Source organism: Miniopterus schreibersii (assembly GCF_964146895.1).
Source record: "Miniopterus schreibersii genome assembly, chromosome: 9".
Lineage (NCBI taxonomy): Eukaryota > Metazoa > Chordata > Mammalia > Chiroptera > Miniopteridae > Miniopterus > Miniopterus schreibersii.
The window spans coordinates 12,417,426-12,442,409 of NC_138118.1; the positions used below are offsets into that span (position 1 = coordinate 12,417,426).

At 44.8% G+C, this 24,984-nt stretch overlaps 1 protein-coding gene across 2 annotated transcripts in view; it reads right to left on the bottom strand.

Moving 5' to 3' along the window:
- The window catches only part of LRGUK (leucine rich repeats and guanylate kinase domain containing), a 92,652-nt gene that overhangs the window by 58,560 nt on the left and 9,108 nt on the right, over positions 1–24,984 (bottom strand). For both annotated transcript variants that reach the window (XM_081146472.1, XM_081146471.1), the window contains exons 3-8: positions 24,759–24,840; positions 21,441–21,541; positions 17,649–17,730; positions 10,398–10,522; positions 7,448–7,591; positions 1,684–1,764 (exon numbers count right to left, since the gene is read on the bottom strand). In XM_081146472.1, coding sequence (XP_081002598.1) covers positions 1,684–1,764; positions 7,448–7,591; positions 10,398–10,522; positions 17,649–17,730; positions 21,441–21,541; positions 24,759–24,840 — 615 coding nt within the window. The remainder of the gene's footprint in view (positions 1–1,683; positions 1,765–7,447; positions 7,592–10,397; positions 10,523–17,648; positions 17,731–21,440; positions 21,542–24,758; positions 24,841–24,984) is intronic.

Below are 24,984 nucleotides of genomic sequence, written 5' to 3' on the forward strand. Positions count from 1 at the left end.
GAACCATATGATTTCACTCATGTGCAATTTAATGAACAAACTGAACTACCAAGCAAAACAGAGACAGACTCATAGACAGAGAGCAGACAGACAGCTCGGGTGGGGGTGGGGGTGGGGTGGAGGGACTGAGCAAAAAAGAAAAAGAGAGAGAGAGAGAGAGAACTCATGGACAACAGTGTGGTGATTGTGGGGAGAGGTGAGGGGGGTTGGAGGTGGAAGAGGGCAGAGGGGATAAACGGTGACTGAAAAAATTACTTTGCATTACATTTAAAAATAATTTTAAAAGGAAAAAATAAATAAAATGAAAAAAAATCAAGTGCTTATATTTTTGTATATAAGGACTTTTGGTATCAAGAATTAACCAGTCAGATGCACCTTTATTATGCAGTATGACCAGTAAGGTGCAACTCTGTTATATGATCTATATATTTACGGTTGAAGACAGGGCATTCACACTGGACAGCTATTGTTGTGTGGGTGGTTGTCATTTTTTTATTTGACAATCTAAGGGAAAAGAGGTCAGTGCCCCTGATTAAACAGTCAGGTGTTGCATTGCATGTTTTAAACATTCTTGCAGCACACCAACTAAAAAGCTGTTTCAACCCCAGAAAGTTTCATTATTGCAAATAACGAAACATTATTTATTACTTTGTCATTTACTTATGACTTTGTTTTATTTTGTATTAGTATTATTTATTATGAATTTGTTTCACAGTAATACACTGATACTCATTTATGGAATGAATTCCTTACAACTCCCTACCATCTGCTGTGTTAGGATTATCTGCCTTTTAAAAATACAATGAAAGTTTTTTGTATTATGAAGCTATATATTTTTGAAGGGAAAGCCATTAGCAACCGATGCATTTATAGATGAGAATACGCATTAAATGAATACTACTCTTCGTGGATCTGAAGCTGGGGGGTGACGGCTCTTTAAGCCTGGAGGCTTTCTTTCCGAGCTGCTTTTAAATTGCCTGCCACCATTCCCATGCTAAGGGTTTTTATTTTTAAATCTTATTTTTTGCTTTTAATTTAATTTAAATTTTTTTTGCCTCTCCAGACATATTGGTCAAGATACACACACAAACAAAGGTACTCGGAGATGCATACAAAGTCAGTCCATAGGAAGGTAAAAAAGGGTATAGGCAGAAAAGTGGAATGAAGGACAAAAGCACAAAGCGGGAGGGACAAGGGCCAGGAGAAAGGACCTATAAGTGGGAAAGAAGACGGGGCCTGAAAAAGTCATGGGTCTCGGAATCTCCGATGTGAAGAGTCCAAGGGAAATACAGTTTCTTCTATAGTCATTTTACAACAGCACCTATTTCCCAGCTATATGCAGACAGTTACTCCAGGTATCTGATCCTAGACTTTCCTTCCCCTGCTACAAAACAAGAACCATATTCTGTGCGCCTGGTGCAGGGGATGTCAGGGGACATCATTGCTCCAGCATCTCCAAGCTCCCTGCAGTCAGCCTCATTACCGCCCGGGCGACCCACAAGCAATTTCCAGCGTCACCTCCACTGCGGGCCCAGGGCGCGGCCTGGCTTAGCCCCAAGCGCTCCCTAGGGACTGGGGGTGGAGAGACGCGGGGCGCTCCTGTTCCCGGTGCTCTTCCTCCAAAGCGCTTGGGGAGGGGGGTCCAAGAAAGCCCAGGCCCTCCCCCGAAGAATGATCTCTCACCTGCACTGGATTGTTCAGAAGATTGAGGACTCGAAGGAGAGGCAGGTTTTCAATGTATTCTATCTCGCCCAGCTCAGCGATCTGTTTGATCAAAGAGACCCAATATCATCAATAGGCTGAGTGCACAAGGATAACAGGACGCGGAGGAGAAGAGGGGATGCTTCGGATCCTTGAAATTCGGCTTATTTAAAAGCTGCTCTGTTGAATACCCAGCTTTTTAACGAGAATTCTACAGAGTTTCATAGAACACACATTTTCTTTCGTCCCCTGGCTACAGAACAGTGAGGTGCTCCTCATCGGATACACGTTTATTTAAAGGCAGAAGTAAAATGGCACACAGAATCAGGGAAATAGTGCAGAAAATGCTGCGTTTCCCCGCCGCCTGCCCCTCCTAACCCGCCAGCTCCTCTGCGCGCCTCGGCCTGCTCCGCTGGCCTGGTTCGCTGTGCGGGGGAGGCCTCCCTGCCGCATGTGCACGCACAGCTCTGCTGCTTCTTAATAAGAGAGAATTCTTTTAAGGAAAGCTCAAGATGGAATTGTCTGACATATTTCTTGACATGGCTGTTACTCAGGTGTTCACCTTAAAATTTTTTGTTAAACTGTAGGTGCTATGTTTTATACTCTCTTCTGTGTAGGTTAAGTTCCACAACTTTTAAAAGTAAGGCAAAAAAGGGTCCTTAATTGGACCAAGGATAGAGCTTGGGTTGCAGCATGCCTGAATTCTCCACTAAACTAAAGACAAACACTTCTACTCAAATTTCCTGTAGTTAGCATAATTATCATTTTATTTCAAATATATTGAACTTTTGCAAAAAATTAATAATCAGTTTTCATTTATATTTCTCCCCACCCAACTCATTTCTGCATGCATTATAAAAGCCCTCCAACAGCAGAGCCTGAGAACTCCTGAGTTAACCAACCATGAAAGGCAGCGAAAATGTAAACAATTCCCAACAGGCAAGAACACATGCACCATGTTCGAAGGATGCCATTTCCAAGATGCAATAAGAAAGGCAAAATCTGAGTCACACTATACAACCTGCCCACATTAGTGTGGCTATAGCAATGTTATATTATACAGTCTTTTCCCTAAGATGACTAGCCTCCCCCTTAGACTGCCATTTGGGTCATCTACAACATAAAAGGATCAATTTTTTAATTGTAATATTCAGGATGGTAGAAAAGTAAACGTGAGCCCAGCTGGTGTGGCTCAGCGGTTGAGCACCAACCTAGGATCCAGGAGGACATGGTTTAATTCCCAGTCGGGGCACATGCCCGGGTTGTGGGCTCGACCCCCATTAAGGGGTGTGCAGGAGGCAGCCGATCAATAACTCTCATCATTGATGTTTCTCTCTCTCCCTTCCTCTCTGAAATCAATACAAACATATTTTTAAAAAAAGAAAAGTACACTGGCTCAGCCATAACTTTCGGACAATGGATTGGTTTCTCTGCAGTACACAGCTCCTGGGCTTGGACCTAACAGAGATGTCAGGTGATATTTCCCACAGTCACCATGTCTCACCGAGGCCCGGCCACGTGCACTCACAGACATGCTGGTGAGAGTGGACAATGGCACCTTCTCTCTAAAGGGCAATTTGTGTTAAAAACACATAAACTATTAACCAGCTATGCCGCTTTAGGAGATTTATACTGAAGAGATAATCGGACAGGCAAAAATTAGGTACAAGAACGCTCTGTCTAGTTAGTGTTTTTAGTAAAAGTTAAAAATATTCTAAATTCCTAAAAGCACCATCATTATGTGATTAAATGAGCCATGGCACAGTCACATAACAGGAACACTATGCACCCAAATTACAAGATGGTGACATCTACAGAGACTGACATGGAAAGAACTCTTTCAAATGCTACAAACAGCACGAACAGAATGGTCATGGCCTACAGACAATTATATTACCACTACGATGTCAGCTGGTCTTTCAAGAGTCAAATGAGAGGAATCCAGCTTCCCTCCCAGTCCTTTTGAAGGCAGAATGAGGCTGGTAAGGGCAGAGGGGAGCAAGTGCGGAGTAGCCTGGCTTCAAGTTCCCACGGCTGCCCAATGAGCACATGCACCGGGCTGGCTGCCGTGCATGTGCCCTTCCTCTCCTGCGGACCCCCAGCAGACCTCCTCCACCCGTGTCTTCTCTCTTCAAACGCCAAGACCCACAGCTATGTGTATCACAGCCGATTCCAGAGGGAGGAGGGACACAGCACCCCACTGGCCTACAGTGAATATTGCCAAAAGCTTGTATTCTTAAAGGAACTTCAGCCATCCCATTAAGAATGTCCTGCCAGCAGGGCTGATCCCCAGATTCTCGTCTGCCCCTCTTCTCCCGTTAGCTACTCCCCACCCTCTAAAAGCCCGACAACTTGGACTTCAGAGGGAGAGCAGTTGAGATGACTGCTTTTTTGCCATTTCCTTCTAGGTCATGTTCGCCAAGCCTTACCATCCAGACCTCACAGGGCCTGTGAAACCTTTTCAATAGATGATAGATAGATGATAGAGATAGATAGATAGATGATAGATAGATAGATAGATAGATAGATAGATAGATAGATAGATAATAGATAGGACAGCTAGACATTTGTGAAATAATGACACTAAATCTCAGAAAAGTAAAATGACATTCTCTAAGTAACTCCCAGACCAGTATCTTGTTTCTAGAAGAAAGGACCGAGGTTATGATAAACATTTTTGGGATAAGTTTTAAATGCTAGAAATGACATCAAATCTAACAAGGACCGTAGAGCAGAGAGTGACAAAGGCCCCCAAATCACTAGTTGATGGTAAACATTTTCAAAGGCACTTAAAAGACACGTTTAAATGATCACGTGAAGTACGGCAGTGTTTCAACAGCTATAACCAAGTAAATAATACTGATGAAGGTGCTACAATAAAACAACATTCCTAACATCAAATTAATCACACGAGAAGCAACAGCTACGTTATATTTCTTTTAAATGATAAATTTTCCACCCTGACGCATAGCATTCTCAGTAGTGCTGGAGAAATCCCTGAGGAAATCTTTAGACAGCTCAAAGAATATTTCAGAGTACTGTCGGTTGCTCCCCGACCTGCCCACTGGGGAGCCCGGGAATTATGTTATTGTTACAAACCCAGTCATCGCCGAAGGATCCCCACCTTTGGGAAATGCGGCCACTTTTTATTTTAATGCAGCCTCTTTAATATTTAAACATTATAAGCTCCTTTCTTCATCACTGTTTTCTTTAAACTTTTTCAAATGTAATTTGAATAGTCTCTTGAAACTGAAAAGAACAATATATTATTTGTGGGGTCTTTCCAGACCAGCGCTATGCCGTGGGGTAGGGTCTAGCCACAAGTGGTAACTTGGCGCCTGGCACATGGCTAGGATGGGCCGAAATGTCCTGTAGTGTAAAACACACCAGATGTAAAAACCTTAGTGTGACGCACAGAAGATCAAATATTGCATCAACACTTTTTTACATAGATTACATATTGAAATGGTAATATTTTGGGTGTATTGAGCTAAATAAAACATATTATTAAATTTAATTTCACCTATTTCTTTTTAGCTCTTTTTGTGGCTACTAGGAAATCTAAAGTTGCATACATATTCATGTCTCACATTACATATATATATATTTTAAATATGATTTTATTGATTGCAGAGAGAGGAAGAGAGACGGAAAGAGACAGATAGAAATATCAATGATGAGAGAGTCATTGATCTGCTGTCTCCTGCACGCCCCCCACTGGGGATCGAGCCCATAACCCAGGCATGTGCCCTGACCGGGAATCAAACTGTGATCTCCTGGATCCTAGGTCGATGCTCAACCTCTGAGCCACGCCAGCCGGGCTCACATTATATTTTTATCAGAAAACACTCTTCCAGGACATTTCCACCATCCACTTTTCTGAAAGGCGGGCCATTAGCATTTCATTCACTGGATTATCTTGCAGGGTGAAGAGCACTGGCTCTAGGGGCAAACCAGTCTATATTTCAATCCTGGCTCTGTTATTTGCTAGATAAACAACTTTGGACAAGTTACTTACCTCTCTACATCCCAGTAGCAATAATAATAGGGTTATAGAAGATGAAATGAAGTACATGTAAAGTGCTTAGAACAGTGCCTTGTGCATAGTATTCAGTGCATATCACAATTATTTGATGACTGTAATTGCTACTATTAGTATCACCTTCGCTGCTTTTCCTGAATCCTGGGAGCACTGAGTTGGGAGCACCTTCCCAACATTCTCCATATATACATGAGAATCATGCTAATGGCAATTTCATGGAAAAGAAACTAAAACCATATGAAAGAGAGACGATGCTGACTTCATAAGACACACGGCACAGGAACAAAAGTTGTCCATCAGAATTAACTTTAGAAGCTGACAAAACAATTTAACATGAATCAAGTGAAAGTGAGGAGGAACAGTTTTGTCTGTAATTAAATATCTACTTCTTCCCGGACATAAAGACTCCCTTTTCTTGATTTTTAAAAAACCTAATAGATGCCCTGCTGGGTAGCTCAGTTGGTCAGAGCACCATCCTGATACGCCAAGGTTGCAGGTTCGATCCCCAGTCAGGGCACATACGAGAATCAACTGATGGCGCATAAATGAGGGAACAACAAATCAAAGGTTCTGTTTCTCTCTCTCTCTCCCCCCTCTAAAATCAATCAATAAAAAAATAATAAAAATAAAAACCTAACAGAGATGGAAGTTCACTGGAGAAAGAGCCACCAGACTCTGATGAACACCGTCATGGCTGAACAGAGACAGGTCTCCACAGCATCACATCTCACCCCAAGTAGGACCAACGTCTCCTTCAGGGTCAGCAAACTTTCATTTTCAGGAGGAAACAAACATTCAACTTCCTTAGAAATCTTTCTCAAGCGTGATGAAATACTCAGTATGAATAAAGTCACAATGCAGACCTTACTGCCTAAGAAATCAGAAATAGGTACCAGCTCAATACACCAGGATTAGAAGTTCAACTGCTTTATTAAAAATAAAGTACAATCAAGAGTGAAAGCTAATTTATATAACTTGTGACATAACGTATACATTAAGCCAGATGCATAAATTTGAGTAAGTCCAATCCCCAACTCATACAGCTGGGCAACATGCACGATTACAGCGATGCCTCGGTTTTCGAACGTCTCCGTTGACGAGCATTTGGGGTCACGAACGCCGTAAACCCGGGAGGAAATGCTTCGGTTTTCGAACACGCCTCGGAAGTCGAACATGCCCCACGGCTTCCGCTGAGGGCGAGATCCTGAGGCTCAGCTGTCGGTTTTCAAACGGTTCAGAACTCGAACAGGCTTCCAGGACGATTACATTCGAAAACCGAGGCACCACTGTATTCCACGGGATGTGAGGATTCACTCCCTGTGCCTCTTTCCTTTCAGTGGCAGGGTGGGCGGCACAGCCTGCGGCCACTCCCCCGTCTAGCTTCCCCGTGTTGACATTTCAGGCATTCCTATCGCTCTCCTTCTGCACAAAACCTCACAGGGACACATTTACCTCAGGTCACGTGCACTTGGTTGCAGTTGAAACGTTTAAAACCATGTAATGTGGAATCATCAAATTTTCAAAAATTAAGACTTGTAAGTACAGTATTTATTTCTTTTTTGTCCTTCAGCTACTGCTCCAGGTTTTCCAGAATGACGTTTCTGGGCTGGCATTTGATGTGACAGCCCTTGAGCAACCAATAGCAGGTCCAGATGTGTGCTCCTCGTGGACACGGGAGCCGGCACGCGTGGGGCAGGACCTTACCTTGTTACTCTCCAGGTTGATCACTTCCAGGAAGTCGTGATTCTCTAGGCCCTGGAGGCTGCTGATCTGATTGTGGGACAGGTCCACGATCTGCAGGACTTTCAGTTCGTCCAAACCCGTGATCTTCTCAATCTGGTTATGGCTCTGAAATGGATAAAAGACAATGTCCTAAAGGCCTCTATAGGAAAAGGTGTAATGACAAGTTTCATTCAGAACACTGCCCCAAATCTCTAAAAGTCAGTAAGCCACTCTTGTCCGGCCCACCCCCCATTTCCATCATTCACCACCCTAAACATATATACATACAGCCCAGAAAGAAATCCCAATTTTTCAGCTGGAAGACTCAGAATATAATACTTTCACTAAAGTTAAAGCAAGATGACCATTCAAATCAGTAGGACAGACAAAACTAGGTAATATAAGTTCTTTACATTGCATAATCTAATGCCTAACAACAGCATAAGTCCATGTTTATCTTTAGAAATAAAATGTAGCCAAGCTGGTGTGGCTCAGTGGTTGAGCATCGACCTATGATCCAGGAGATGGCAGTTTGATTCCTGGTCAGGGCACATGCCCGGGTTGCAGGCTTATCCCCAATAGGGGGCATGTAGGGGGCATGCAGGAGGCAGCCGATCAATGATTCTCTCATCATCGATGTTTCTCTCTCTCCCTCTCCCTTCCTCTCTCTGAAATCAATAAAGACTTATTTTTTTTTTAAAATGTAATACAGTTCTTTCATCAGCATCACAATAAACCACTTGATTTTTGTAATTTCCACATACACTTTGTTTTCTGCAACATTCTAAATATAATCGCTTCACAGCGTGAGGGCTGTGGGGGTCCCTACAAGCCTTCAGTTACTTGTGCACTGTCCTTACTTGCTAAGGGAGGTGGCTGCCACAAGAGCTACGTTTACCGCAAAAGCTGATGGTAGACAATTAACTATTGGTGTGTATAGTAAATTGTTCTTTTTTTTCTAAATCATAAAATAAATTATTTTCAATAATAAAGCAATTGGTTTTCTGACCCCACAAATTAAAAAAATAAAAGCATTAAAAACTGTTGAAACGAATGTGTATCATTTTACTTTATAGATTTTATTAACATATGGAGGGGAAAAAAAACCTTCCTATTCTCAAAAACTTTAAGAAAAATTAATGATGGCATAGCCTGGATTTTCTAGTTCATCTTGGGTAGGGGCGGGGGGCAGGGACTGGGAAAAATCCACCTAATCCGTTTGCAGAAAAAAATAAGTCTCTTACCTTTTTTCTAAAAGCTACCTGCGACATGAAACTGTCAACATGGATTACTTCTTTAGTTATTGAAACAAAGTCTTAGGGAGAAAGTGTTATGTGTTGTTCTTCTTTTGTTTTGTTTTTTAAAATTGATTTTTAGAGAGAGGAAGGGAGAGGGAGAGAGAAACATGGATGTGAGAGTGAAACACTGACCCGCTGCCTCCTGCACGCCCACTGCCGGGATCCAGCCCGCAGCCCAGGCATGTGCCTTGACCGGGAATCGAACCTGCAGCTTCAGGCGCAGGGACAACGCTCAGCCAACTGAGCCACACCGGCCAGAGCTATCTACTATTCTTACTAACGAGTTCACCCCTCGTTCCCTTAAGCACACCCCAGAGCTCTTTCTCCACTTAGAGTTAATGGGAATGCCGTTAACAGAAAAGCTATGTAAAGAAAGGGTAAGCTACACACAGAACAGTACAGGCTGCCAATAATTCTTCAAATTGTCACAACTTTGAAACGTGATTTTTAAAAATAATTCTTAAATTTGCAATCCAACTTACCAAGTTCGTTTTCATTTATGCTTTGCTAGTATGCCTTAGTGGGCAGAAAACATGCAGCCTTGGGGCGATGATTAAACCTTTCCCGGGCCTCATTTCCATCCTCGTACTGGGAACCAGTACTTTCCCCTCACCTAACTCCCTGGAAGGAAGGAAGGGTCCTAAAAACACACTTCATCTCCAAGCTGGGGGGGGGGGGAATTAACACAGGGCCATCCACCAGCTCTCTGCGGTTAAGTAAGTCAGGGATGGTATACGGCGTATGTCAAAATTCTGCAGAAAACTCCAGGTGTCATTTCAAACAACAGCTCAACACTCCTGTGGGGTAGTTGGCATAAGAATTTAACAGGCTACCAGCCTCATGGCTTAGTATCCCCCCTGCCCACCTGTGACAGGTATGATAACAAATAGCAAAGCCATCTAGGTTAAGGAGTAGGAGGAAGGGGGAAGGGAGACGAAAAAAATCCCAGATAAGCCAAAAACTGTATGATCAGCCCCAAATTAGTGAGCTATGCTGTTATATCAAAAATACTGTGTATTTGGCACTATTATGATCCTGCTGATTTCTTCTGTAAATTCTGTCTTCATTGAGCCACAGTCACACAGCATGTTATATAGCAAAAGAGGAGTGCTCTCTATGGGGAAAAAACAAGTTTAAACTCTCTCATTGGAACCGTTATTTATTCTCAGCCCTAATTCTGGTTGTTAGAAGGGGGGACTAGCATATATTAATATAAAAAGACTGCAAAAATTCAGTGCCCATCTTGTGGATCATTTGAAAGTAAGAGTGTTAACAGCAATAAATATAATGCTTAAATGTTATTTCACCAATAAGACATTATAAAATGTATTTTTAAATAATTGTTACAAGTATACCTTTCTTTCTCAATGTAATAAGTCAAACCTCTGAAAAATTGAATTTGGATAACAAATTAGAAAATCATTTCCCTTTAGCATAAAATATAGATCACACACACACACACACACACACACACACACACAGATATGAAAGGAGCAAACGAAACTGAAGACAGTATTGTACCATTAAGGAATTCTCTCTTTATAAAGCCGAAATTTCCTAAACAATTATAATTCAAACATTCACTAAAATGTTAACTAGGACTTCTAAAGAATAACCCTGTTTGTTGGACTCACCAGGCAGAGTATTTTGATGGGCAGCGTGCCCAGGCCGTTGATGGCTGTGATCTTGTTCTGGGCCAGGCTGAGGTGAGTGAGATTGCTGCACAGCTCTAAACCGCTGATTTCTTCTATCTCGTTGCCTATGTACCAGGACTACGTTTAAGGAAAATGTTGTTAAAAACACTTTAGAGAAGAAAGAATCGGTGTTCAATCAGACAGCAGGGAAAACAGAGCAGTATTATGTGCCAGTGTAGCGTAAACAGCAGGTGTTGAAACACAGTTTTCATACAGAAGTTAATACCAGCAGGGCTTAAAATGAACGTTTAAAGGCATATTTTCTGAGTGTGCTTGGTCACATTTGCACGTGACTCATTTAGTCGGTGGGGAAAGAAACTGCAGAGGGGCTCCCAGCCGCCTCCTCGGTGCCTCCAGGTGCCCGACGCAGACGGGACTCTGGGTCGGCCGCCCGGGGAGGCCCGCGCAGCAGCTGTCCCTCCACCGCCAGGGCCACAGCCAGGGCCACAGCCTGGGCCACAGCCAGGGCCACAGCCTGGGCCACAGCCTGGGCCACAGCCAGGGCCACAGCCTGGGCCACAGCCTGGGCCACAGCCGGGGCCACAGCCTGGGCGACAGCCGGGGCCACAGCCTGGGCCACAGCCTGGGCCACAGCCAGGGCCACAGCCAGGGCCACAGCCTGGGCCACAGCCGGGGCCACAGCCTGGGCCACAGCCAGGGCCACAGCCTGGGCCACAGCCTGGGCCACAGCCAGGGCCACAGCCTGGGCCACAGCCTGGGCCACAGCCAGGGCCACAGCCTGGGCCACAGCCTGGGCCACAGCCAGGGCCACAGCCAGGGCCACAGCCTGGGCCACAGCCGGGGCCACAGCCTGGGCGACAGCCCCGGCAGCCAGCAGGCGGTAGGAACGGCCCTTTCTCGTCTCTTTAAAGCAAACGAAGCCAGAACTCTGCCTTAATTTCCTCATTCACTAAGTTTCTATTCACTGCTAAAATGTTAACTTATCTCCTGTGTGCCACCCTTGTGGGCACCTAAAACTGTCATCTCCAAGTCACTGGATCCTCTCGCCTCTCTCTGTCCTCGATCCCCTTGGCAAATTCCTAGGATGTGATATCATTGTCCCACCAAAGCTCAGTTTTCCCTCCCGAGTAGGCCGAGGCATCACCGTTTTCTCAGCCACTTGTAAGCTTCAGGGCAGCCAATCAGTCTCTAAACCTGGCATTTTTTGCTTCAAAACATCTCTTTAATTATTCCCTTCCTTTTCATTCATTCCTCTGCCAACTTAATTAAGCTTTAGCACCGATGGGTACCTGCAGCATCCTGTCCCCAAGTCACCTTACACACTGTAGTTAGGTTAATTTTTTTCAAAATACTGGTTGGATAGTATGCTTCAATTAAAAAATTCTCATAGGATTAATTCCAAATTCCTCACTCTAGCATTTAAGGTTCTTCACTTTACACAAAACCTATTCAGTCAGTTTCATCCCCTTTATAACCCGATGAGAATTCTCCAGTTCTGCCGGGTGAACATTCTCAGTGGTTCTGGGATGCACCGGCAACTCTTCTACTCGGCGGAGTGTCTTTTCTTCACACTACTTTCCAGCTCCTTCCTAGGCCCCGCCTTTCTTTAGGCGCAATGTCAAATTCCGCTTTTGTTTTTACTTTTTTTTAACATTCACATTCAACCAACGTCTTCAGTATTTATTTTTGGTACATAACTTCATTTTCTTATTTCTTTTTAATCACATTAGTAGGTACAAATGATAGATTGGAAGAACACATTCACAGCCTCTATAGTAGACAAAGGACTGCCATCTAGAATACATAAAGTGGCCGTAAACAAATAGGGGGAAATACGAAAACAACCCAACTGAAAATGAAGAAAGAATACGATCAGGAGATTCCCAGGAAGTTCCCAGAAGAGCAGATCTGAGTGGCTAAGAAACATGTGAAAAGACACTTCACCTGTGGTCAGAAGATACAGGTTAAGACAAGGAGCCATTCTCCGACCATCAGCTTAGCAAACACGTGAAAGGCTACACACCGTAAAGGTTCTAAAGGACAGATACGTTCACACCGCTGGGCGAGAGGTTCATTAGGATGCAGCCACCCTGGAGGGGATTTGGCCGTAAATATGTCACAGGATCTCCACGTCTTGGTATCCACTCTACACAGACCACTTCTTGAAAGCTTTTCTGTTCCATTTCTAACCCCCCAGCCATCTCCATCCATGAATCAGGGTCAACAGCCACAGAATCAATTTGTCAAAAGGAAAGGAAGGGATCGTAAGCATCACAAAAGCATACGTTTCACCTCGTAATTATTTGTAGTTATCCTAACTCTACTTATGAGTTATGTGATTTGACCTCTCTCTGCTCAGATGCGTCACTTGCAAAGTGAAGATAACACCAGGCGGCCCTGAAGGCCCAAAGTTAGATCATGAGGAAAAGCTGGGAAATGGTGCGACTGAGTTGCATGCGCCATGAAGCACCCACAAGTGTGGGGCACTGTCGCCCTTCCTGAGTTGCAAGCACGTGAGGCCAAGGAATCCCATCCTCTGTCACTTGGCCAACAGCATGAAATGCAAGATTCAAGGCCAGGATTGATTCTGAAAAGAACCAGGCCAGAGAAAAAGGTAAATTAGGAAACTAGAAGCAACGAGGAGCAAATGTTGCCGAATGAACCAGAAACTCCTAGATTGTCTTCACTGGTTCCATTCAGAGTTGACTGTTAGGCGGAAACCTAGTTCTGCTTGTGGTCAATACCCATTTTCAAATCTACCTGCGCAGAGCTTCCTGCCAGGATAGCTCTGCAAATAGACGTCAGGCTCGCCAAGCTCCGCTCCTCTCTGCTTCCATTCTTTTTGGTTATTTAAATAATCATCCTATTGCTAAACCCAAGACCAGGCCTTTGCAGGCATGGACGGTAACACAGGGTGTGAAATGTAGAAGATGGGAGGTTAAACTCTCACACAGCCAGATGAAATAAAATGTCCTCGGAAGAGGCAATCTCTGGCAAGAAAACCTTCCAGTGCCATCTGTCTCGGTCTAGCACAGGGAGCAATAGTTCTTAGGTCCTATTTCAGGAGCACTAGTGTCCTGGTGGCTGTGCCCCAGCCGAAATGAAGACACTCTGAATTATGACAAAGGGTACACACAACACATGCTTGCGGGTAGCTGAGCCAGGAAGCAATCCCGTGGGAAGCAGGAGAGGATCAGAAAACTAGGAAACGGGCCCTGGCCGGTGTTGCAGTGGTTAGAGCATGGCCCACGCACTGAAGGGTCCCGGGTAGATTCCCGGTCAAGGGCACATCCCTGGATTGCAGGCTCCATGGCCGGCCCAGGTTGGGGTGTGTGCGGGAGGCAACCAATCGACGCAGCTCTCTCACACTGATGTTTCTCTCTCGCTCTCTCTCCCTCTCCTCCTCTCCCCTTCCCTCCCTCCCTCCCGCTCTCTCTAAAAATCAATGGAAAAAATATCCTCGGGCAAGGATCAGCAACCAAAACAAACGAGAAAACAGGAATCCTGAACCTATGACGAGATCATGGGAAATGAAAAGGAAGCTTGTTTACTGTGCACACGGTAATTTCCCAAGACACTAGAGGCTAAACACAGCTCCCTCGGTGCATCCAGCCGACTACCTCTGACTAGGGTGGCAAGTCCCCTTGCCCGACGGCAGCACTGCGGGCAGGAGGAGCAACACAGGCCTCCTTCAGCCACAACCCTGGGTCCTGCGGCTCCCACCACCGTCACAGCGGGGGCCCGGCGGCGAGGAACTGACCGAGCAGCTCTACCGAGAAACATGCTCATTTCAGAAAAACTGTCTGTTTCCCAACTCTTCATTCCCCTTTAGGCGTCCAGGAATTTCAGGCACCATCAATTACGGAGGTTCTTGAGTGAGGAGTATTTTCTACAGTGGCACAGCAGCTTTCCCGCCTAGTGACTCCCAGTCTCCTCGTGTGACCACCAGCGATGGTCACGGTCAATGTGCAGGACGGTCCAACAGTCCCCACGGGCCACACAGAGCTCTGAGCTCACAGCCTGCTTTCAGGGACACCTTTATCTCCCCAATCGCCCGCTTTCTTATTTTAAGAACCTTTACGAAACAGCACTTGCCCTTTCTCCTAACATTATTCTTTCCTGTTCTTTCTTAGGTCTTGGGACTTTCGGGTAAGAAGAAATATAATCTGATAAGTCACTAAACTATTACAATGAATTGGCTTACTGGGTTAATCCTCTTAGGTATGTTTTAATTTTCAAAGGCCACTATCAGGAAAAAGACTCGAAGAACCCCAAATTATCACATTGGATTCCAGCTCTGAGCTTTTCGTTCTGTGAATAAACCTCCTCCACTGGAATTTTAGACCCTTGAGGAAACTGAGCGAAAGAGCCCAGAGGCACACGGGCGGAACCGCGCAGCAGGGAAAAGCCCAATAATATATTTTTACATTTTGGCGGTGCTGTCAGCAGTTCACAGCGCTTGACATGAATTATTCACTAGTTCAGCATTCACTCTTATTCATGTGTCTGTGATCAAAAAATATGGTTCGGGTGGACACACAGTTACCAGAAATATTGGAAATCCATCACGATTCTCTTAGTGGGAGGCCTGCAATGATGGCTTTCATCAAACCAGTCTCGAAAGGTCTATATCATCTTCCAGGGAAAAGTGTCCTTCCCGATGGGAGTGAAACCCTCTAAGAAATGAAACACGCGCACCCTTCAAACGGCGAGGTGGTAACAGGGTAATCACTCAATGGCGGCAACATGGGAAAAACAATGGAATTCAGAAGACGAGCCTCAGTTCAACCATTTTCCAAATAATCTCGGACAGAGAACCTCCCTGAGTCTCGGGCTCCTTCTCCATAAAATAATGGTCAGTGCTGGATGGTCTCTAAAATCCTGTCTGGCTTTAAAAATTCTAAGAATTATTTTTAAATTTCATAATTCTATAATCGTAAATTCCAATGACCAACCAGTCAGGATTTACAGGTAAAGAATAAATTGCATCCTTTCTCAAGGATAAATAAATTTACGTACACTTGGCAAAGTTTATCATCTTGCTATTTAGGCTGATTATCAATTAATCATCAGTTATGCACATATGAAAGGACAGAACAGCATAATAAAATAAACTACAAAGTCGATAGTGACTCAACTGAGTTAACTCATTCTGAGGTATTAATATAGTTAATCTACTATAATTACATTATCGGTATTACTAGCTTTATTAACTACTTTGTTTTTAAATAATTGTTCTGTTATGTTTTCTATATTGATAATTACACTTTAACTTCATTTTAAAGAAAGTTGCACTTTTTCCCTCAAGTAGTGAAGTCATATATGCCCACTGAGGAAAGCTTGAACAGATATAAAAAGTATAAAAAAGACAGCAGTCAAGTTTCGGAGCGATCGGACTAGAAGGGCATCCCTTGCGTCTGACAGAGAGGACTGACCGGGTCAGAGCTGGGCTCTCAGTGCGGTCCTCAGGCCGGCAACAGCAGCACGACCCGGGAACTTGCTAGAAACGCGGAACCCCAGACCTACGCCATCAGCAGCTCTGAGGACGGGCCAGCAAGATGTCTTAACGAACCCTCCAGGGGATTCTGACACAGCTGACGTTTGAAGCTTGGTAAATAACTGTTTTCAAAGAAATTAATTTATAATTTTCAGGCTTTTAAACGTGTTAACTGACATAGGTACATCATTGGTCCACAGGTGGCCTGCTTTTTATTTACTTTGAAAAATATAATGAATACCCTTGAAAACACCATCACCATCACCCCACCCCCAACCCAAGAAGTAGAACATGAGCAGGAACTTACTCACCCGTCTCTGCACACCTCCCCCGCCCCACCCTGGGGTCCCCCCTCGGAGAGAACCGCTGTGCTGAACTGTCTCTTTCCCCTTCCCTTTCCCATTGGTTTCATACCTAAACTATATTTAGTTTACTCGGGTCTCTCCTACTGCTCAAATGTGCTTCACTCATTTTCACTACTGTATAATATGCCAGTGTATCAGCAAAGCACAACTTAGCTTTCTCTCACCCATGAGCATCTGGCCTGTTCCGACGTCTGCTGTTACACACGATGCTGCTCTGAGCCTTGTTAACTGACACACAAGCCTCCAGGCACAAGGACGCTACACTTCCCACATGTGGGAAATGAAAATGTTAGGTCACAGGGGATCTGGATGTTCAACTTTCCAAGACAGTATCAAATTCTCCTCCAAGGTGCTTGAACCGACTTCATACCCATGAGCAACGTAAAAAGAGATCCCTTTGATCTACACGTTCCCCAACCCTTGGCGTTTTTAGATTTCTTAACTTTTGTCCACTAATCGCTCATTTGCACACAGAAGTCCTAGAGGGCGTGGTCCTATGTTCTAAGCGTTCCACCAAATGTGAAGAAAGGTTTTTTTCCTACAAAGTACGTCTTCAAGAAAATGTACCTTCTGTTCTCCCCCATCTCGGCCTCCCGACGGGCGTGATGTGGCCTCGCTGCTGCGCCACCCCTGGGATGGGGCGCCTGGGGCACCCGCTCAACCCTCTCTGCCCAGAAAACCCCCAGGTGGCTAGAGAGAGGCTCCCTGGGCAAGGGAGGGCGCTGCCCCTCATCGCCCAGAGGCTGATGTCCCCAGCGTAAAGAAGAGGCTCGAGCTCATTAAATTCACAGGCCCCGTTCACCCCTGAGGCTCTGGAAGCTGGAGTGCGCAGCTGAGGGTAGGCAGTCTGTTCGCGTGCAACAGACCTGTTCCTGAAGTTGGTTGCAAATCAAAAGTTGTTCTTTTTTAAGTGAAAGCACATTTTAAATACACCAGAGAAGCTTGCTATTTAAAGGGAGATTAGTATGAATTCTTTTGTAAAAGACATAATAATTTTCCTTACGGCCGTATCTGGATTTTCAGATACTGAATTTATATGAAATAGGGTGCAAGTTTAAGTACACTTGAAAAGGAGTCAGATAAAACTGGACTTCTTATCTGATTCTAGAATTAAACTCCGCCTGCGTTGATCGGAATGGCCGTCCCGCTTAGCTCTTCAGGTGCAGAATGCTCTCGCTAAGCTCTGGCTTGCAGCCTTATCCTTGGTAAATAAAACACCTTTCCCTCTTTGTGGTTATTAATTCTTCATTCTTTAAACGAGTCACACATCCCTAGTAAACTGCCTCTCTGGCACTATCCCATGCCATCTGCACATGCTCAGTAATGGGTCTGTTAACCAAATGCTCCCCTTTACTTATCAAAGGATACTGTCCAGAATGAGTTTCGTGAGAGCCTGGTATGCCGACAAATCACACATTTTAGAAATGTTGTTGCAGGAAAAATCCACCTTCTGAAGAGAAAAAGAACCGATAAGTCATACTTTATTTTTCATTCATCTTAACCACAACAAGTAAATGCACAGTAAGAATGCGTTTCTGGGTGTAGGGTTAGAATTCTTCATTGAAAAGACACTAAAGCGAAAATATTTCCCCCTTTCATCATTGTCTAACTGGGATCCTTTGAGAGATCCTACGAAGACCCCTTCCTTGGGGGCCGAGCAGACATTCCACGACCCAAACACTCAGTTCCTGCAGCGACTCTCTCCTTTTCGGCATTTATTTTCAACTTTCCTGATCTTCCTTCAGGATTTACCTCGGTTTCCCCCTCACCACCACTTCCTTCCGATTCTCTAATGGCCAGAGAACTGCATTCACTTAGTTTATAGCATATCTTGTTTCTCTTCTTTGCCTTTCCTATTTTTATCTCAGTATAGTCTCCATTCGCATCGTGCCAAGCTGACTTCTGTCGCCCTGACATGCATTTACATAGTTGCAGCTTGTATGTGCATGAAGTTTTGTGCTCTGATTTTTTTACTTAGCACAGTTTAGTTCCCACATTTCTGTTCTTCCCTGGTTCATGCGTGTGTATTTTACTGGCTATGTATCTAGTCCCACTGCTCAATTGTAATCGACTGAACATCTTCCTAATTCATCCCTGGGTCGTATCACGACTTAACACCCTTCTCAAAATGGACTGTGTTAGGAAAGCATTTCCAGCAACACCCGCTGTTCCCACTCAAAAAGATGAGGTAACAGAAATACAACATTCAACAGCTTCATTTAATTAGTCACCTACTGGCAGAGGATAAACAAAAATGATCTTTTTTTTTTTTTAATTAAAAAAAAAGGAAAAACACTCTTACTTTGTTGAAACAGGGCATTGATCACTTGCAGGCGACTTTATAACCAGTTTCTGGGAAACTATGAAGCAATTATATCATAAGCACTATGCCTACCTTCTTGTGCCCTTTAAGACAGTAATTCCACCCCCAAAAATGTGCTATGGTTATTTTATCAATGAACTAAATACTTTAAATACTAAAAACTCTAAATATTGATTCTTAAAAACAGAAAAATTGGCAGCAACTCAAGTGGCAAGAGTAGAAAACTGGTTCAGTCGATTACAATAGAGCAGTGGGACTAGATACACAGCCAGTAAAATACACACGCATGGACCAGGGAAGAACAGAAATGTGGAAACTAAACTGTGCTAAGTAAAAAGATCAGAGCACAAAACTTCATGCACATACAAGCTGCAACTATGTAAATGCATGTCAGGGCGACAGAAGTCAGCTTGGCACGATGCGAACGGAGCTTCAGGCTCACTTTTTCCTTCCTTATACTAACGATAAACCAGAAATAAACTTATAATTATCCGAGCTTACTTCAAAGTGGCACTTTTTCATCAAGCCTTTCATTTCTTGTGCCACGTGTCTCCTCGTGATATGTGTCCAGCCACACCGGTCAGGGCTGCGTGCCAATGCCAAGCTCCCCGCGACCTCTGATGTGGGGTTTGGTGACTCCTTACAGGGCTGAGAGCGCTCTGCCTCCCCCTGGGAGCTCCTCTGGCTCCCAGAGCTTGCAGGAAGCACCCCTCAAACCAAACGAACCTCCTTCGCCCACTAAAGCACAAACACTCCAGGAAACGCGAGTGAAGCGAGGCGCCTGCTCTTTGGGACGTGTGTGCCCTCTGGGTGGTGGCACAGGCTCATAGGGAATAAGGAAGGAGGAAGCGGGCTTCCCAGGAGGGTGGGACATTGTGCGCAGGCCTGATGTTCTGGGAAGATACAGGTTCTCGGTCTCCGACATCGGGTTCAATCCCCGCCCCACTACCTCCCAGTGAAGACTATTAGCTACTTAACCTTTCTGGACTTCAGTGTCCTCATCTATAAAGTGGGCCCATTCGGCTGCCTCACAGCTTTGTTGGGGGTCGGAGTTAGATAACGCACTGAAAATACCCGAAGGCCTCCATCGCCCCCCAGGTGCACACGGGGTGCTCACAGCCCCTCCTCGGGCCGTCCGGCGCTCCTCTGAAGCTGCCGATATACTTGCTCTTATTTTCTAGGAGCGTAAAGACGGGGTGTGGGGTACCTGCATAGTGATGGGCGCATGTCATTTCACATTTGTCCAAACCCCAGCATGTATGCCGAGAGGGAACCCCAACGTAAACTATGGACTTGGGGTGACGGTGCTGTGCCAATGTAGGTTCATCGGCTGTAACAAACGGACCCCTCTGGTGGGGGGGCACCGATAACGGGGAGGCGGTGCCTGCGTGCGGGCAGGAAGAATATGGGAAATCTCTGTACCTTCCTCTTAGTTTTGCTGTGAACCTAAAACTGCTCCAAACAAACGAACAAACAAACAAACAAGCTGGGGTATCTGATTAGTTTTTTGTTCGTTTGTGGAGACTTTTTGAGAGAGGGTGAGGTAAAGGTGTGAATGGAAGAAACTTCGAGGAAGTTCTTCCCAGGGCAGAGGTCACCCTGTGGCCTTGACCAATGTCCCCGGGGCCTAGGGCAGAATGGAAAAGCCAGGAGGAAAGGTGAGACAGCTCTGCCAGGACAAGTCCCGATAACCTGGAGACCGTGGGGCCCCACAGCGGGCATGAACAGGCACCTCGCGTGGGTTATCTGGACAGAGGAATGTCACCCTGGCATCCCTGTAATTTCAAAGAGGGGAAAAACCACTACTGATAAAAATGGAGTGATGTGAAAGAACAGAAGAAAAATTAAGAAGGGTGTCTCACTGGTAGGGGGGATGTTAGATTCTTGATCTCATATTTGTGCAAATGCCAGCAGAATACTTTGGATCTAACTTAACTTGGTTTGTAAATAAAACTAGCAGCTAATAAAAGGCAATAGTTGATATCCATTCCTAAAAAAACTTTTAAATTAAATATAGAAGAAGTCCTCTATTTTTAAGTCCAATAGAGGAACACTGATCCTAAGCCCTGAGGCACTGGTTTCCAAATCTGTCAGCACGTTAGAGCCCCCAAGTCCTATCACTACCCTGGGTCACCTGAACCAGAATCTCTGGCAGCAGGACCCAGGCATTGTGGCTTTAAAACTCCCCAGGAGACTGGTGTGCAGAAAAGTCTGGGAACCAGCACTCAATGACCTCCTGGAAGGTTGATGGAAATCGCCCTCCCAGGCCCCAACCCAGGCCTCCTGGTCAGAATCTCATTTCCACGGGAACCCTGGTGAGCTGCGTGCACACTGAAGGTCATGACTAAGCGCCCTGCAGCGGAGCTAGCTGCTCGCCGCCCACTGCGCACAGGGAGGTTAATTCTGCCCAGAAATGCAAAGGCCACTGCAGAGAGGTAAGAATGGAGACCGCAAGTCACCACTTCCTAGGAAAACCAAAGGCTGGGTGCACAAGGAGGCGAAATCTGAGCCCCAGGAAGTTTTTACAGACTTTTCACATTAAAATTATTCTGCCATAATAAAAACACACAAATAATAAGCAGCATTTAAATGAGGGAGAGGGAACAGCAGGAAGCTAGTTCTGTGGTGTGAACACTAGACTTCAGCAGAGCTTCCTGTGAAGGCTACCCACTGACAGACCATCTCCCTTTTCCAAAATAAATGATGTTTAAATCCTCTCCCTTTTATTTGGCCCTACCTCTCGTTCTCTCTGAAGGTCCTATTTTAGTGACATTTTGCTTATCAATGTACTTTGCAAACCAGTTAGCATATGTAACGGGTATATTGAAAAGGTCTACCTTGAGGTTTTTGGGTGGCTTGAAATCGAAGAATGTAGTCAGTTTATTCTGAGAAGCATTAAGTTCTAGAAGATAAGGCATATAGCTCACACAAGACAAATCTGGGGAGAGAAATAAAGATGCAATAGGTGAGCCAATAAAATGAAAATTGGACAAAGTCATTAAAAACAGCATGTGTTACATAAGAACATTTTAAAATTATACCAGATGCAAGCACCTCTTAATTATTCCAGATGAGTGACATGAATAGGGTGTGTGAAATACACACACACACACACACGCACACGCACGTGCATGTGGAAAACTCTCCAGGAGCCAGTAACTAAACTTTCTTCCCAGGGCCTCCCCACCTCCTCCATCCCCTTTGTCCCAGGACAGCCAGGTAACAAATAAGCGAGGCCTCCTTGGTGCCCCAGATCACTCTAGCAGTCAAATCTTCAAAAATTCCAGCCCTAGAGGAAAGGATAAGAAACTAAAGCCGTAGATAATCCCCTTGATAATTAGCCCCAAATAACAGAATCAGGTCTTTTCAGAAAGACTGAAAATGCCACAATTAGAGAACTTTCTTTGCTATGAATTTTGTTTTAGTTGGACTTAATCCTAAGTCTCATTAATTATCTGTAGTGATTTAAATTATTGCTATTATTTTACTTTGATTCTGGATTGGCCCAAGTGTGTGAGTTTTGCATTTTATTCCAAGTAAATATTCTGAACCTCAAGTACTAAGGAAAGGGCTGTCATGCTAATACTCCCAATGAAATTACATGTGAATAAATAAGTAAAAAATAAATGGCCCAGCCGGCGTGGCTCAGTGGTTGAGCGTCGCCCTAGGGTCCAGGAGATAGAAAGAAGTTCAATTCCTGGTCAGGGCACATGCCCGGGTTGCGGGCTTGATCCCCAGCAGGGGGCGTGCAGGAGGCAGCCGATCAATGAGTCTCTCATCACTGATGTTTCTCCCTCTCTCTCCCTCTCCCTTCCTCTCTCTGAAATCAATAAAGAAACTAAAAGAAGATGAAGGGCTGCGTTGCCTTTCGCTGCCCTAGGGGGCAGGAGCGGGAATAGAGAGCAGCGGGAAGGAGCCGGGGAGGGCCCCCTGCCCGCTGCCAGCACCTCGCTTCTCCCTGAGCCGCAGTGAGGACGCCCCCTCCTCTCATCCTAGACCCGGGCCAGGGGCACAGTCGCTGGCGCTGGAAGCTCCCCGCCAGTTTCTAACTCATTTCCCCGGCCTAAACCACACCCTTCTCTGGCCTGTCTGTTTAAATCAAACTGTCCTAGGAGTGACGATGCATTAAAACATCAACCCTTGGGTGGGAATTAATGAGCTAAGCAAGGAGAAATGGCCATTGCTTCACGAGTTCTGCCTGTCTGTCCATCCGGAGCTCAGCTCCTTGTCGGTCAGTATTGGTCGCAGGTCTCTTAATTTCCACCAAGCCCTGTACCCCCCTTTCGCTGATCTTTCTGTGGGCAGGTAAAGGCTGTAGATCTGTCTTGAAGCTGAAGCAGCCACAGCTACCACTCAGATGGACACGAAGAGATGACAAGTACATTTCATACTGTGTAGACGACCAGTGCTTTCAAATCACTCACAGAAATTCATGGTCTGGTTGCTGGGCTTCTTTCTCAGGCCCATTAATTCCCTGCTTGGTGTAGGGACCTCCGTGCCCACCAGATGGCAGGAGCACCCCATGTCCACATCCAAGGTTCCCAAAGTGTGGTCCTGGCCCAGCTTCACCAGGGAACTAACTAGAAATGCAGATTCTCATTTCCCACCCAAGATCTGCTGAATCTGCAACCCTGAGGGTGGGGCAGAGCCATCGGTGTTTTAACAGCCCCCACCCCTATACCCCTGGTGATTTGGATGCAAATTGAGGCTGGTCTACATCAGTTCATCAGTCACAGTCTACACAAAACGAAAAATCTCCTGTGCTTTATAGACAGTAGGTCCTCAAACACTTGATGAGTTAATAAAACAGGCCATAAAAGATGAAGAGGAAAGCGTCATCCCAAAGGGTGGGCTCCTTGCTCACGGCCGGGTGAAGCCCACCTCTTCAGTCTTCCCCGGCGTCAGCACTGAAGCTGCCCACCGGCCTGGAATTCCTTATCCAGTAAACGCAACCAACCTTGGAGGTGTGGGGTAGGGGGAGACTCCTGCCAGCAACACTAAAAAGTCTTTTTGACGCTATGATATCTGAGATTTGTTTTCAAATAATCCTGGGGAGGGGGGCAGGGAGGTACAGATGGAGCAGGATAGGCCATGGGCTGGCAAGTTTTGGACTTGACTTTTCATGACAAGAGTCTCTCCACTTGTTCATATGTTTATAATGTTTCTTAATAAAGTTTTACAAAATTGGGGGTGAAAGTCTTTCAAAACAGTAGCATTTTAAGAAAAAATAGAATATTTCTTAGTCAGTGAAATAAAAAACTTACAATGAGCCAGAGAAGACCATATCAGCAACGTTTAATTGTTACAGGAAAGACAGACGAAAGAGAGCTGAAAGATTATCAGTGAGGAAAGCAGGGCTTTAAGAAATAAGGACTTGCTTCCTTCCTCAGAAGTCTGAAGAAAAGAAATTGTAGGTGAACATATCCCCCCAAAATGTACACACATGTTGAAAAATTATTAATTCCAGTGGGTTAAATCTGAAAAGAAAGAAACATCAATTGACCTCTAGAAAAATGCATGTGTACACATTTTTGGGGGTCACCCTATACTTTAACTTCAAATAAGATCAGAAACTTAGAAACAAGGATCAAACTTTCAAGAAAATGTAGCTAATTCCATTAAATGTGGACAAGGTGTCATAACAAATAGATCATACAGAACTCCAAATGTCAACCTTAAGAGTTTAAAGAATCAACTAAATGTACAGAGACAGCAAACATAGAGGGAAAAATTCACTTGCGAATCCCTCGTGCTCAAACAAGAACAGAAGTAGATGGCCAGGATTAAAATGCTGATGCAAATGCAAAATAAAGGAAAGAGCCCATTAGAGGAAAAAAACAAAAAACGAATTCCCCTACACTGAATAAGCCAAAAGAGGGAAAGAAAAGGGAATCGTGGAATATTCAGGAAGCACTGAAGAAATAATGACCCATCTGCTCTCAACCACAGCACTGCAGGCTGCCCGACCTTGACTTCCTGCAGTCACCAGCCATGGGCGCCTTTCTTACATGGAAAGCGCAGGCCTCGATGTGTAAATGGATCCACAACAGCATTTATGTCACGTTTTGCAGTATTAAACTACATCGCATACTGCAAAGCTTACATTTTGAAATGACTCAGTGATCCATCCATTTACTAGAACGACAGTTGCATACCTTCGATTTTATTGACGGAAAGATCCAACTTCTGTAGGTGAACATATCCACAGAGGATGCTGATGTCAATTAAGTCACGACTCTGAGAAAATAAAGGGTAAAAGACTTTAACGTCGCTTTCACAGGTGAGTACTCAGCTATCTCACGTCTATATAAACAACAGCTGACAAAACAAATCCAGAGCCTCTTTTATAAAATAGAGGCCAGAGGACAAACATCTTAAATC